At 34.7% G+C, this 14,291-nt stretch overlaps 1 protein-coding gene across 6 annotated transcripts in view; it reads left to right on the top strand.

The window, feature by feature from the left end:
- The window catches only part of LOC136042080 (ectopic P granules protein 5 homolog), a 152,052-nt gene that overhangs the window by 133,792 nt on the left and 3,969 nt on the right, over nucleotides 1-14,291 (top strand). For 5 of the 6 annotated variants that reach the window (XM_065726975.1, XM_065726973.1, XM_065726972.1 and 2 more), the window contains exons 27-30: nucleotides 2,292-2,461; nucleotides 4,665-4,873; nucleotides 8,971-9,219; nucleotides 12,034-12,256. In XM_065726975.1, coding sequence (XP_065583047.1) covers nucleotides 2,292-2,461; nucleotides 4,665-4,873; nucleotides 8,971-9,219; nucleotides 12,034-12,256 — 851 coding nt within the window. Of the gene's footprint in view, nucleotides 1-2,291; nucleotides 2,462-4,664; nucleotides 4,874-8,970; nucleotides 9,220-12,033; nucleotides 12,257-14,291 lie in introns of those variants that run through there. The other variant, XR_010621161.1, reaches the window with a different exon arrangement.

Below are 14,291 nucleotides of genomic sequence, written 5' to 3'. Positions count from 1 at the left end.
TCGCCCTTTCTAAAAGCATCATATTTTTATTAACTTGGATAAGGTTTTAGCGCAGTTCATGGCTGTAATCAGATCTATTTGTTTTCAAGTTTAAATTGCGTTGTTTCTTTCTTTTTATATTTATGGTAGTATTTAACGGAAAAAATTAAGTTTTTATGTTTATTATGGAGGTCCGCCGAGTTGGTCACAAAACTAAACTTAAGCATAGATAGATGTCTGATAAATATGTGAAGAGAGGGTTGTCTTTTTTTTTGCAAACCCTCTGAAATGAGTCGTTTCTGAGTCATTAGTTTTTGGATATTACGCTCCATTCATTGCGAAAAGATCAATATTTTTTTTGGCTATCTATCTGTCTATTGATCTATCAGATCAAGACCCAAATATAATAAATGGGATTATGGTTTTAAGTTAAATATGGAAGTTTGAATTAGGGAGTATATTCTTAACCATCAAATCTTTTGTTTCTAAACAGCTAAATGTTGCAAAAAAGAAGAAAAAAATAACTTGAAATAGCTTTGAAATCACAATTTATGGATCCTGAAGAGTCGGGTGTATTTTGAAAGTAAGTGAGTTTATATCTTATATTAGTCAAATAAGTTTTTATTGTTATAGCCTGGATAAATAGCCACTAGTCATATCTCTATTTAATGAACCTTTTAATAAAACAATTTTCTGTACCTGCTTAAGACCTCCTTATTTGAGTACCAAAGTAGGATTGAAATGGCTATTTTGGTTTTCAAGAATATTTTCAAATATTCTGCCGTATATTTTGGTATGATTTTGGGAAGCCGATTTTAAGTCTTACGGTTCAACTACGGCTCAAATTATATACCTATCGACAATAATTTTCTACAAATAATGAGACAAAGGTTGAAATGGCTTGGCATATTCTGCACATGAAGAATGACAGATTGCTGAAGATTGTCCTTTTTGGCCAACCGTCTAGGGGTAAACGGAAAGCAGGTCGTCCGCGGTTGGGGTGGGAGGATGTCATAGAGAAAGATTTAAGGGTAATGTGAACCTCCTGGATGGTTTGAAAAGGTAGCCTTTGAATAGATTGGGATGGAGGAGGAGCGTGCGTTGCTGGGTTGGCCTTAAGCGGCTTGATGCTGCACTGAGTTGTTAGTAGTAGTAGTAGTAGTAGTAGCTAGAAAGTTAGGAGTAACCCTTTATTCCCTGCCCCGCTTTTGATCCTGTTCGTTTCCACACTTTACGTCCTACATAAGACCTGTTGCCAAGTATGGTCCGGCACGTTAGTCGTGGGTATCCGATTATCCAAACTAGGGTAAACTATCCCGGCCGAAGGTCAACTGCAATTTTTGAAGGAAAGTGTTAATCTGGTGTCATCTCCATAGCTCTTGGTGAAGCCCTACGAGTACTCCAAGTTTTCTTTTTATTCCAATTTTTTTCTCCATAAGAAGATAAACATCGGCCTACCACCTGCTGTGATTACCTGAAATGAAAAATGTCGCCGAAGTAGTTCCTGAAAGCATCTTTGTTTGCCGTCGCATATCCATCTACAGCTGTCTCCCTAATTATGTCGTTCTGTCTTAGCTCTCTTTTGAATTCTTCAATTAAAGCCTCATAAAACCATGTGAATAAACTAGTTAAAGGACTTATGGCACATTGGGCATTTGATTTTCAAAGCACTGAGCATTATTTTGTTAAAAACTAAGAAAAAATGACTTAAATTTCTCAAAAAAAGCTTCCCCCCAACAGGGTCACTATTTCATGTTGAGCGGTTGCATTATTGTTACATAAGCTTAGAAATGTTCTGTTAAAAAAATTACCGGCCTTAATAGAGCATTTGAGAAGCATGTGACATTGTTTTAAGGTTCATCATCCTTTTCAAATTGTTGGTATTTTTACTGTTTTTCACTTTGGTGATCGAAGCAAGACTAGAGTTAATTGATTTAATATTTGAATGGCCCACTCAGGATTGGGTTAGGTTTCCTGCTGCAAGCTGCATTTTGGAAGACTAAAATCTGAGCGTTGATCCTACTTCTACGCTGGGTGCTTGCTATGCCACGAACGGTTAGCTGCAGAAATTGTGCTGCTATTCCTACTATGTCTTGCACTCTGAACAAATAGGGGTTTTTTCGTGCAGCTGTCTTACATGCCCTTTGAATACCCATCTGCAATTTGTTTTTCTTTCATAAAACTCAAAAATAGCGTTCGTTTCTATGAAAGTAGTACGAAAGCTAAAATTCTTCTTAAGTAAACTTCTTATTAAGTACTTTAATACGTATAAACTATAAATATAAAATTTTGATACAACTTGTACATACTAGGAATGGCGAAATGAGTTTGCTTCACTAATGAACAAAGTATGCACACTGCCACTGCATGTAATCGATCTACCTACTGTTGAAGAAATATCACGTTTAATTGATGCAACCATAGATCCATTGGTATCTATTCTACCCAAGAAGTGTCATGATGTTGACAAAGCCTTATGGAGGTAATATACTTAGATTTGTATAAAAAAAATTATCCTGGATTATATTGGTCTCAGGACTCTTGACAAGGGTCACTGATCATATGCGTTAAGTATTTTTGCTACATTTACTTTATTATATTTTTTATTGTATTACTTTTTGTTAAACTGGGTATTATACCTCGGTTTAGAAACTAACCACACTATATGGGTAGGTCTAATCCGGACTCCGGTATCTTTGGGGTTTCAAGATAATCCATCCGAAGTTTTAAAAGCGACATTTCCTTTCTCACACTTGCAGAAATAGCTCAAAAGTGGTGGGTCTTGGGAGCAAGTTTCTGTTTTTCCTTAAAAGTTTACGTCTTGCCATATAATGTCTATTGAATTATAGCCGAGTTTAAGATCTGTCGGTCTATTTACATGCAAATTTATTCACTTTCGTTAAAGCGTATCTACACATTTTTATTCACATGCTTTTTTAAGATATATTGTAAAGATATTAGGATTCAAAAATGATCTCTAATTGATTTCTCCAAATATGGGATATTTTTTCTTTCAGTTAAAATAGATCCGGTCTGGTAGAAGTTCAGTTTTTGGTAGAAATCAGTCTTATCAATTTTAAAAATAGCTTTGTATTGAATCTTGTTTCTGTCTTCTAGTCTCTCCTGCCTTCCCTTTTTTGGGCTTTATTCCATGAGTTTAGTTATGTCATCATTTTAAATCTACAATCTGAATCGAATAAATTGAGCGTTTTAGGCTAATTCTGATTTGATGTGAGTTTGTCCATTGAGTTACTAAATCTTGCTGTAAGAAACTATAAAGATTAATTCCACTTTTTTTCTTTTTTTTTAACGTCTTAGCATTCGATTATCAAACTTGGAGAACGTTTACTCGGAAACAGTAAATTACAAAATGAGTTGAGGAGCTTGGAGTAACCTGGAATTGAATATTCTTCCAACACCTAGTAAATAAATCCCCACTAACACATTTGATTCTCAGTTATTTGAATCTTAGTCCAATGGGTTCATAAAGGTATTGCTTGAAATCAACTTTTTCTTTTCAATACTAAACAGATGTTTAACATAACTACGTAATTATTTAAATACTTAATTTTCCGAATTTTCAAAATCAGTTAAATTTTTCTTTCTGTTGAAGAAAGTTATTTTACGGACTATGCCATGTCATGATCCACGCTTTAATATAGCGATTATTCTTAAGTTTTCTAAATATTTAGGATTTCGCGGATAAGCTTAATGTTCCTATGATCCCTTAAATTCGAAATTCGTACAATGTCAGATTATGTGGTGTCAGGGATCAATGCATTGAACTTATCTGTTGCACCTCAGGATTCCTTTATACACCCAAAAATTTTATATGAGAGCTTTGTTTTGTTACCTAATTCAATTTGTATTAATTGATGACCTACCTGTGTAATTCAGATAATTCCAGGGACTCCTGTTCGTGGGAACATTCTTGAATCAGGCTTTAACAATTCGTTGAAGCTCGATTTGGGCCAATGTGGCCCTGATGTGGCCAGTTTGGTCACGAGCAAACCATGGTCCTCGACATTGTTACCCTTTGTGAATTTTTCATCTACGTATTCCCATTATTAGTCGATTGAAAAATACAAAATATTCAGTTAGGTATTGTAAGTTTTCCGATACCTTACAGATCAACCATCTGGCAAAAATTTTTATTCATGAATTAAGAAATTTTTAAAAAAAGATCTATCTCGCAGATCCCGGAAAAAGTATGCCTAAACACGACCAAGATTCCAATAAATTTCTGCTTAAATTTTTAACAGGAGACTTCGCAATTGTTACTATGTAGTTGAAAAAATGTAAGGCTTATGGTGTGTTCCTGAAGGCATTGTCATTAATTAGTATAATTTTTTTTTTGCTCCAAAATACCAGATAGTATAACTATTTAGTCAATTCCTTGTATTATAAGTGTAAAAAGTACTAAAACGTAAAATACTTTTTGCTTATTATGAACATATCAAGCGTAGAACGTGTAGGGGTTGAGCTAACTCAGGATAAGGATAATAACGATTAGTTAATAATAATTGGCTTCTGGAACCCATCCTTGCTCTTCATAGAAACTCTGATTTGCTTTCAAAACTTGACCATAATGTTCTGGGACTTATTGTGGATTTCAGTCAAAATTGTCAAGCTTTACTTTCAAGTATTCTATATTTTAACTGTTACAAAATTTAAATTTTTTTCAGATTATTTGGCTTACTTTCAACAATGATTAAGCCACCTGAACACCCCCCAGTCGAGAGCCACATTAAACGCCATCTATATATCGTCTCATGGGTCAAATTGGCAACAACGGCAGCCGAAAAGCATCCTCAACTAGCCATTGAGAATGAAGAGGGCGTCTCGCTACAAATTAAAGAAACTCTTGATACTATTGAAAGTGCCGTCGTAAATAGTAAGTCTGATTTTTTATGGCATTTACGGGGTCAGTGGCGTGACTCCATAAGCTCGGCCAGAGTCGACCCAACTCTAAATGGGTACCTGGAGAAATATGGGGAAGGTAAACGTCTTTTTTTTATTTTAATAGTAGACTTATAAACAGTCCATCTTGTTTGTGTAGGGTCTCCATATTAAATAATTCTTTATTGCCTATGGTTAATACTATATGGGTGACCTATATGCACGAAGCTTTTAACATGCAGTTATCACTAGTAAAATTAATGTTTCATTAAAGTTACTCCACATCGCCAAACGAATGTTCGAACTAGAATTCTTCCAATTTGTTATTTACGACATGAGGACAAAATATATTATCATTTGTATGTTCCTAATAATAATCATTTAATTATAATCCTTTATTATCGAGTCTAATATTGAATAAGAGGTAATGAGTTTTAATGAAAAAACATAACAAAAGAACTATTAAAGTTTCCATTGTCTTTAGTACCGAAGAAACATGACAGGAATGATTTGTAAGAACATATTTTTTTTTGAATTGTTGTTCCAAGAAATAATTATACTGGTTTGCTGAGTGATCAGAATAAATTCTTGTAAACTTCTGAAATCTCCCACAACCCTCTCTCTCTCTGTCTCTCTCTCTCTTTCTTTTCTCTCCTCCCTTCTCTTTTTTATATAATACTTTCGTCGTAGATATATATATATGTTTTAACTACGTAAAACTTGCGAATATACAACATTCTTCGATGTCCTATTGTCTGTGCATATAAATAGATTGTCAGGTTTACCGACTCTTGAACATGCAGCATAAAATTGTCCATGGGAAAAACAATCCGTATTCAGATCTATACCTCATTATTCTAATGATTGCCCTTGAGCTTTGTTGATGGTGATTGCTAATCGAACATTCCCTGTGTCCCGGTCGTCATTTACATTCCCAGTATCCCGGTCGTCATTTGTGTCCCAGTGTCCCACTTTGTAATTTCTCTTTGAGCGTCTCGTTCGTCATTTATATTCCCTGTGTCTCGGTCGTCATTTGTGTCCCGGTGTCCGGTCTGTAATTTATCTTTGAGTGTCCCGGTCGTCATTTATATCTCACGGTCGTTATTTGTGTCCCAGTGTCCCAGTCTGTAATTTCTCTTTGAGTGTCCCGGTCGTCATTTATATTCCCTGTGTCCCGGCTTTTAGTTTTCTTTTTCTCCTTTATTTTTCAGTTTTTTTCCTTTTTTTTAGTTTTTTTTTTTCTTTTTCAGTTTTTAGTTTTTTTATTAGTTTTTAGTTTTTTTTTTTTAGTTTTTCTGTAGTTTTTACCTTTTTTATTTTACCTTTTTACCTTTTACCCATTTTTACCTTTTAATCTTTTGGTGATTTCTCTTTGAGACGCAAGCCTAATTTCACGTTGTTGTTGTAATTCCTCGGCATGCTTTCTTTTTGCTCTTCTTGTGATTCCTCGGCAAGCCTTCTTTTTTCACTTTCTCTTTTAGCAGCAAGTCTGGTTTCGCGTTCCTCTGGTAGTTCCTCGGCACGCTTTCTGTTCTTACTTTCTCTATCAGCCGCAAGCCTGTTTTCTTGCTGTTCTTGTGATTCTTCGGCACGCTTTCTTTTCTTACTTTCTCTATCAGCCGCAAGTTTTTTGGCATAGACTCTTTGAGCAGCTTCCTCGCTGTTGCCATTGTAGGTTCTTCAGTCATTTTACAATTAAACATTTTTCCGTCCACGATCTTCTTACAATGAAAAATTTGTCTTTGAACGATTTTCTTAAATACTTTTAGCCTTCTTTTTTCACTTTCTCTTTTAGCAGCAAGTCTGGTTTCGCGTTGCTCTTGTGATTCCTCGGCACGCTTTCTTTTCTTACTTTCTCTATCAGCAGCAAGATTTTTTGGCATAGACTCTTTGAGCAGCTTCCGGCTGTTGACATTGTAGGTTCTTCAGTCATTTTACAATTAAACATTTTTCCGTGAACGAATGTCTTAAATACATTTAATGACTTCATCGTCATAATGACGACATGACGACCTGATGACATGACGTCACTCGACATACAGACACACAGACAACTTATTTTTATATATATAGATATAGATAGATGTATATAGATAGATACGTCAGTTGACAAGCATGACGTCAGTCGACACACAGACATGACGTCAGTAGACAGACACACAGACAAACAACTTATTTATATATTTTATGATTTAGCGTTTGTTCTTTTTCCCGCCCTTATTGGGATTGGGGAATCACATTTGTTTGGTGATTTTTTTTTCTTGAACTATCTTGTTGAAAAATATATCTATCTAAGGCACATTTTTTTTCTTTAATTAAAAGGCAAATGTATAGGGTAAACTTGATTGTCTGTTCAACAAATAGTTTACTAACATACCCTACTAACAAATCATATTAATAGAAAGTGGTTGGGTATCTGTCTTATAATAACTTCCTTACGATCTAAGGATTTCCTTCTTTTTATTCAACCCCAAATATTTCCAGAAAGAGAGTATTTTGTGATAAACAATTATCAGTGTATTATTTGCTATTTCAGCTTAATATTTTACATTCCTTATCACAGACAAAATTTAATTAAGTAGATTATATCCTGTCTCACCAAGTGCAACCTCTGATTTTCATGGTCTATTATCAGTCAACTTGGGAATCAGCTGCAGTTTATAGAATCTCGAGAGCAGAAAAAAGATTATTATATAAAATTTTATTATATAAAAAAGATTAAAATTTAATGCGTGGCTATTGTGATTTAAGATATGTCGTTTTTCTTTATTATAAAGCTTGCCCGCTGATTTAGCGGTAGTATATAAGGTAAACTTATCTTTTAGTAAATAAAGTATACTCCTGTCAATCTTTTGAAAAGAGTGATAGGATTCGGCTCAAAGGCTATGTTTAGTACCTTTTTCACATACATTTTAGTTTTGTCAGCACTGATAAACTATTTGTAGGGAAGATCTGGTTTTTCTAGTAAGGAATAAGGTAGGCTAAGTCCTCGAAACTCTGAAGTCCAATGCCTGAAAGATAAAAAATACGTTTCCTGCGTTAAAGTATGCCACTTCCAAGAAATATTTTCAGATCCAAAAGAGGAGCATTTTCCCACGCCTCTTACAGTTCTACCATTTACTATTAATAGTCATTTCTGTTCGCTATTTTTTCGAATATTTCTTTTTATTTTCTGTGTTAGAAACTCAGGCAGAGTGAGGATATACAATGTGTCTTTAAACTTTGATAGATGGCATGTTGCTAAAAAACTAACGTATATTTGGTCCTTTCTTATTTCACAAATTATAAAGATAACTCGGGGCAAGAAAATCCAATTTTTAACCAAGATTTGCTTACACACCTCTCTATAGTATTAATATTTTAATCTTGTAATCCTTGATGAGCTCATCAAATTATATGATAATAGTCTTTTCATTAAAAATTGGCTCTTGGGACGCTATTTGTGAAAATTTGAGAGGTTGGGAACTTTATTGTTATGAACTATTTTGAAGAAAAAAAAATATTGGATGACTCGTATGTAAAAGCAAGATAATTCCTGATTTTGTGCAAAGTCGAAACAAGTTAAATGATTTTCATTGAAGATTTGCCGGATATTTAATAGAGCCAGAAATGTGCTGATTACTTCCCGAATTGATAGTGCTTGGCAAACCTCACGAAAACATAGGCCCGTAGTTGCGGCTCAATCGCTTCAAACCTGGACCAAGTCATATTTTTGTCATCAATCCATGTGTATGTTCATATTGACGAAAAAACCTGACGATCAATTACGTTTCAAGTTTAGCTCAGCCTGTCCAAGCTATTTCTAAAACTATAGATCAACAAAGTATGTGAGTGGTGTGATGTATATAGTTGGAATCGATTTGATTTGGTCCTGTTTCGGTCTATGTCTCTTGCCTTACACGTTGTAGGGACAATATACTTCCTCCAGTTTGCTTTGTTCTGTTTAATTACAAAAACTGATTTAAATATGCCGAATCATTCCACTCCTTAAAATCAGCAACTGGAATTGTCCCTATTGTGCATGTTAGCATTAGTGCGGTTCCAAGTTTTGTTTTTTCCTTTTTTTTTTCTTTTTTTTCTCCCTTATTGTAGATGTCAGTAACAAAGATTTGTACATAATTGAAATGTCTTCAAGTCTTCAAGAGTTTTACTCAGTCATGAAGGATGTTAGTAATTTTAGCTACCTTGTTTCTTTGATCTGCAAACGATGGCTCTCCTCTCATTCGTCTGGTCATTTTGCTCTAGTTGCCACTCTAGGATCCTCTGCTTCGTCTTCTATGCAGGCCGTTTTTCTGGCGGAGATACTCGAAACCTGCTTAGAAGCTCAATTTGAAATCTCAGGTATGTATACTGCCGTGGCAAGTGTAAAAGACGCAGATTCATTCATAAGAGAGATGCCTTAACTGTTATGAAACATAACTAAAGAAAATTGATGTATGCGGTTTATTGTTCTATTGAGATAATCTTTTACGTTAAATGTGGAAGTTTAGACCGATCCTAAAATTAGTGCCAGTGCTTTTTTATGGCAGTTTTGTCTATTTTTATGCTTTTTTTTGTTTTTGTTTTTTTGGGAGGGGGGATCTGTCTTTTCGTGACTTCCTTTTATGCAAATCCAAAACTCCCACAGAGGCATCGATCAGATGCCTCTGATCGATGTGAGCATTCAACTTATCAGTTTCACATGTGATATCAGATCGATATCGATCTGATCTGATCGATACCAGAGTATCGATGTGATTAAAGAGACTTAAGCCAACAGTGTATTTTTTTCTGGCTACTTCGTATGGAACGAGTGGTCATTGAAACTTCAGAGGGGGCTCATTAGAAAATGAAAGTTTTAATGCCTTTTTTAGGAGTCAAAAGCTACTGGAAGACAAACAGGCTCCATCCTGTGCCCTTTTATGCTACCCCTTCTCACAACTCCAAAGATATCCGATCAAAATCTTGGAATAGCCATTTTGTTTAAAATAGTTGAAGACCTGACGATTATGTCTCCAGGAATGACATGACTCTACAGCCCTTGGGGCAAGAGCTATTGATAATGCAAGTTACCTATTGTTTCATCATTAATTTTATGATGGAAAAGGACACCTTGTTTGATGTTTGGTTTGTGATATGCTCCAAACTTCCAGGTATCGTTCTCTGGATCAAAAATATTAATAATTTTGTTTTAGTGTGGGGGGGGGTGATAGAAAATTAGGCAACGGGCTAGAAAGTTTTTGTCCTTCTTCAGTCTGATGTTCACAGTCTTCAGTAGTTAGGACAAGAATAGCCTAATGTGAAAAAAAAAATTATTAAAAAAACTCCGGCACAAGACTCCCTATGAAATGGAACCCAAAAATGGCCAGAAATTTTTATTTCTAATCGCCTTCAAACTGAGGCTTATGAAGTGCCAGAAAAGCAACAAATCCCTTCTGGACAATTTCCTGATAACCCCCCCCCCCCCCCCCCATCATGTCACATAGTATTGGATACAAATTTAGAGGTTGTCATTTTGTTCAAAAACATTGAAAGGCCTACTAAACATGCTTCTAAGGTCAACATAACCACCACAGCCCTATGCGTAATGACCCCAAATTGTGTAAATTATCCAATAATCGCAGATAGGTTTTAGTTGAGAAGTTTACCACACCCTCTCCTCTCGGTGGTACTAACATCTTTGAACTTCAAAACTAACCACCTAGACTTAAAACAAACAAATTAAAAAAGTTCCTAATATCCATTAATGCTATAGTTTGAGCAGCTAGAAACTAAACTGATTTAACCTTGAGCCATTCTACAATCAACTACCATCAGTAAACATTTGTTCAACCATTCTCTCTACTTTTTTTTCGACGTAATACCTTAAATTAGGTATTTTTTCCAAGATGACACTGCCTTTCTATGACGAACAAAAATCGATCAAATGAGGATAAGTACATTTATTCATATATCACGTTTATTCGTTCGTTATAAAAAGTTAGTGTGGTTTTGGAAAAAAAATTACCTAATTTAAAGTATTATGACGAAAACACGTCGTATATATGGGAAGAGGTAACCAATTAGAAAATTCAACTTACATTTAGGCAATATTGAAAAAAAAAAATTACAACTCTTAATCCAAAGTTTTAAGACTTTGGATGAACCCTGTTAATGAACTTTCAGAATAATCTAGTGAATAAACCGTTAACTATTTATGAACCGGAGTTAATAATTTGGTTCTGTATAAATATGGTTTTAATTTTAATGCTTTAGGATTTCTGCTGATGACGATCGCTGTACATGTGACCAAAATATGCAGACTTTTGTATCTGTTTTCACTGTCTAATAAAAAGACTTACCTCCATTTGAACGTTTAGCTGTTCGTTCAACCATTTCCAGGGTACTCTAGTCATATGCCTCCCCTTTTTGGAGGAATTGAAATTACAGTAAAATTCACAAAATAATTTTAATCACTCCAAAAATTTTCTGTTATCCATCAACTTCTCTTCCCTAATTACCCCCAAATAATTTGAATTCACCTTGTCTAATAGAACAGCTTTAAGAGAAACTTCACTAGGTCAGTTTTTTAGAATTTCACAATTTCGGATTTCCGTACAATTCCAAAAGGACAAGTGTGTCTTGTCCAAATTATTCGCAATAATTTTAATAATTTTCAAATTATTCGCAATATCTCGTTTTTTTGTTTTTGTTTTTAAAATTTCTTGCTATTTCAAGAAGAATAACCAACATTTTCTTTTTAAAAATTACAATTGGGCTTCATATCATAATTTTGAATTGCAACATGTGGTACAAACTTCAGAGTAAAAAACAAAGAGACGACAAGGGATAGATCTAATCGGTCGTCTTCACCAGACTCATTATTCAAGGTTTCTTTTACAAAATAATGTCGGAAAAATAGGATAAAACAAAATTATGGAAACGTGTCTAGTAGTTTGAAGTTGATGAAGCTATTAAAGAAGTTCAACTTCTCGATCAGGTTCAACCACTTTTTGGTCTGGTTTAATAGCATTAATAAGACAGTTTTTTAGTTTTCGACCTCTGTAGCATTCAACTTATCAGTTTCATATATGAAAAAAAAATTAGCAAACGAAAAAACAGCAGCAGCCTAAGCGCTTTAAGTGTTTTGTTTTTATATTAAAATTTAATTTGTATGTTAAAATTTGTTTAATATAGGTGAATCTTGCCTTGCTTATTTAACCTGGGACTCAGTACTGCCGCTCGTTCACCTGCCAGACAACTTCTGTATCAACAATTTCATGGGAAAATGTTTGGAAAAGAATGGCTTCCTGTGTCTATATGTATATCTCTCAAAGAAAATAGATGGGGCTGAATCTGTTGATTTGTACTTCGTTATAATTGATGTCTATGAAAAATGGCTCAATGAATCAGTCATCAAGTAAGTTAGCTTATAGGTTTAGCCTGGCTGATACCATCCTCCTCGATGTATTGATACCATCCTCCTCGCAAAACTACCCTTTTTAGTGAGAAAGCAGCTCATGAATTGGCCGGTTCATTTGCAAATAGCAAAACGAAAAAACATCCCAATTTTTCGATAGTCAAAATTTTCGATCAGCACTAGTCTTATGCAGTAAAATTGTAATAATTGTTTTACTTAAAGGATTTCGGGTAGATCGGGAAGAGGGTTATTGTTCTTACCAGTGGAAAATCTGGATAATTTTTGGTCTTTTATTGGTCTGAAGCTATACTTGCCCCCATCCTATAGACATCCATGGATATATAAATATCTTCAGCTATTTGTTTTAACTGTTTGTTTATTTGAATAAATGTATGTCAAGATCATTTATTAAAAAAGGTTCTGTTTTGTTGCCTTGAGATAAAACATCAGAATAAAAACATAAGAAAAAAGAATCTTTTGCTTAAACTTCCCCTTGGTCTGGTCTACTTACCCTTAAAGTATAAAGCTGATTGGAGAAAAAAATAACTTGTCCCATTTTGTGTTTCATGAATATACAGCCTTTTTTCTAACATACTCTTTTCCTCTTTGGTTCATTTGGCTCATTCTACATTCTGAGCAAGTTACTGGCAAATTTGACAAGTTGCTAACAAATTCGGGTGTCACGAATCAATGCAATTCTTATCCACATGCTTGAGATCCCTTTGTCTCTGGCCACATATCCTGCAAGCCAAAGCTAATTTTGAAAAACAAATTTGGCTGAAAAAAGGTATTTCGACCCCCTATCTCATTGTAAAAAAAGGTTTTGGGCCTAATTTTGGTCAAAAAGTTTCTATCGAGTTTCTTTCTGTGAATAACTGTGCCCTTGATATGTTAAGTTGTGTATCTAATCTCGAGTTTCAAAAAAAATTATTGGTCCTTTCTCAAGGAATCAATAATTGGAGAGAAAGAGCTTTTTTACTGTTATCCCTACCGCTAAAGGCAATATTTAAAATCTCCTTGCTCTCTTGAAAAACTCCTTGAAATTTTAACTTGACACTGCACCCCTCATTTGTGTTCTTGAGCATTTATACCATCTTTTGATATACTCAGATCTTTACTATAAATAGATTACTAGTTTTAGTGGGGCTAATAGTTCCAAAAATTTACGCAGGTCTGAGACAGGCACTTATTAGATTTTTATTTTATAATAATTTTATTATGTTAGTATAAGACGTGGGAATTAAATTTATGCAACCACTTCTGCAAAAATAAGTTTTTATGGTTGGATAGAAGTGTCATTATTGCAAAGTTCTGTTTCATTGCCAAAAGTCTTGACTCAGCAGAAAAATAATTTTAGCCCGGGATGTTTAAAACGATCTTAAGTCTGATTTGGTGCAAAAATAAGCTCCTGCGTCGGCACCAATAAGCTCAGTTGAAGCTCCAGACTACCACTGCCAAAACAAGTTAAGTCTTAGTCGGATGCAAAAACGTAGGAAGTCCAAGCTACGGATCAACTTGATGTAAAAACGAGCTAAGTCAGTAAGTCTTGACTCACTGCAAAACAAGTGAAGCTCTGACTCGGTGAGAAACGAAGCGAATTCTAAGCTTTCCATGTTTAATATCTTTGTGCAAGAATAACCACTGTCTCACAAGAAAACAGGATAAGTTCCGAATCGGTACACGAACACCCTTAGTCGTGGTTCGACTAAAAAAACGTACTATTTCCTGAATCGGTGAAAAAATAGGCCAATTCTTAAATTTGCACAACAAAATAGCGTAACTAGATGTAAAAACAAGTAAGTTCTGAGCTGTGTAATTTGGTGAGTTGGTGTCAAGGATTCAACCAACTATAAGACTTTGATGCCTGATAGCACTGCACCCTAGCAAACTCCGAAACGTAGGTAGTAAGTACTTCAGATTTTGAGTGAATCTTGGTTTTACAAAAAAATTGGGTCCTTCCCTGGCAAGCGACCACAGAAGTCACTAACCTCAGGTAATCAGTCCCAGTCAAAAATGTTTTAAGTCCCAAGTTTTG

This window comes from Artemia franciscana, unplaced genomic scaffold (genome assembly GCF_032884065.1).
Source record: "Artemia franciscana unplaced genomic scaffold, ASM3288406v1 PGA_scaffold_62, whole genome shotgun sequence".
Lineage (NCBI taxonomy): Eukaryota > Metazoa > Arthropoda > Branchiopoda > Anostraca > Artemiidae > Artemia > Artemia franciscana.
Note: the sequence above shows the minus strand (reverse complement) of the source record. Positions and strands in the feature narration are given on the sequence as shown.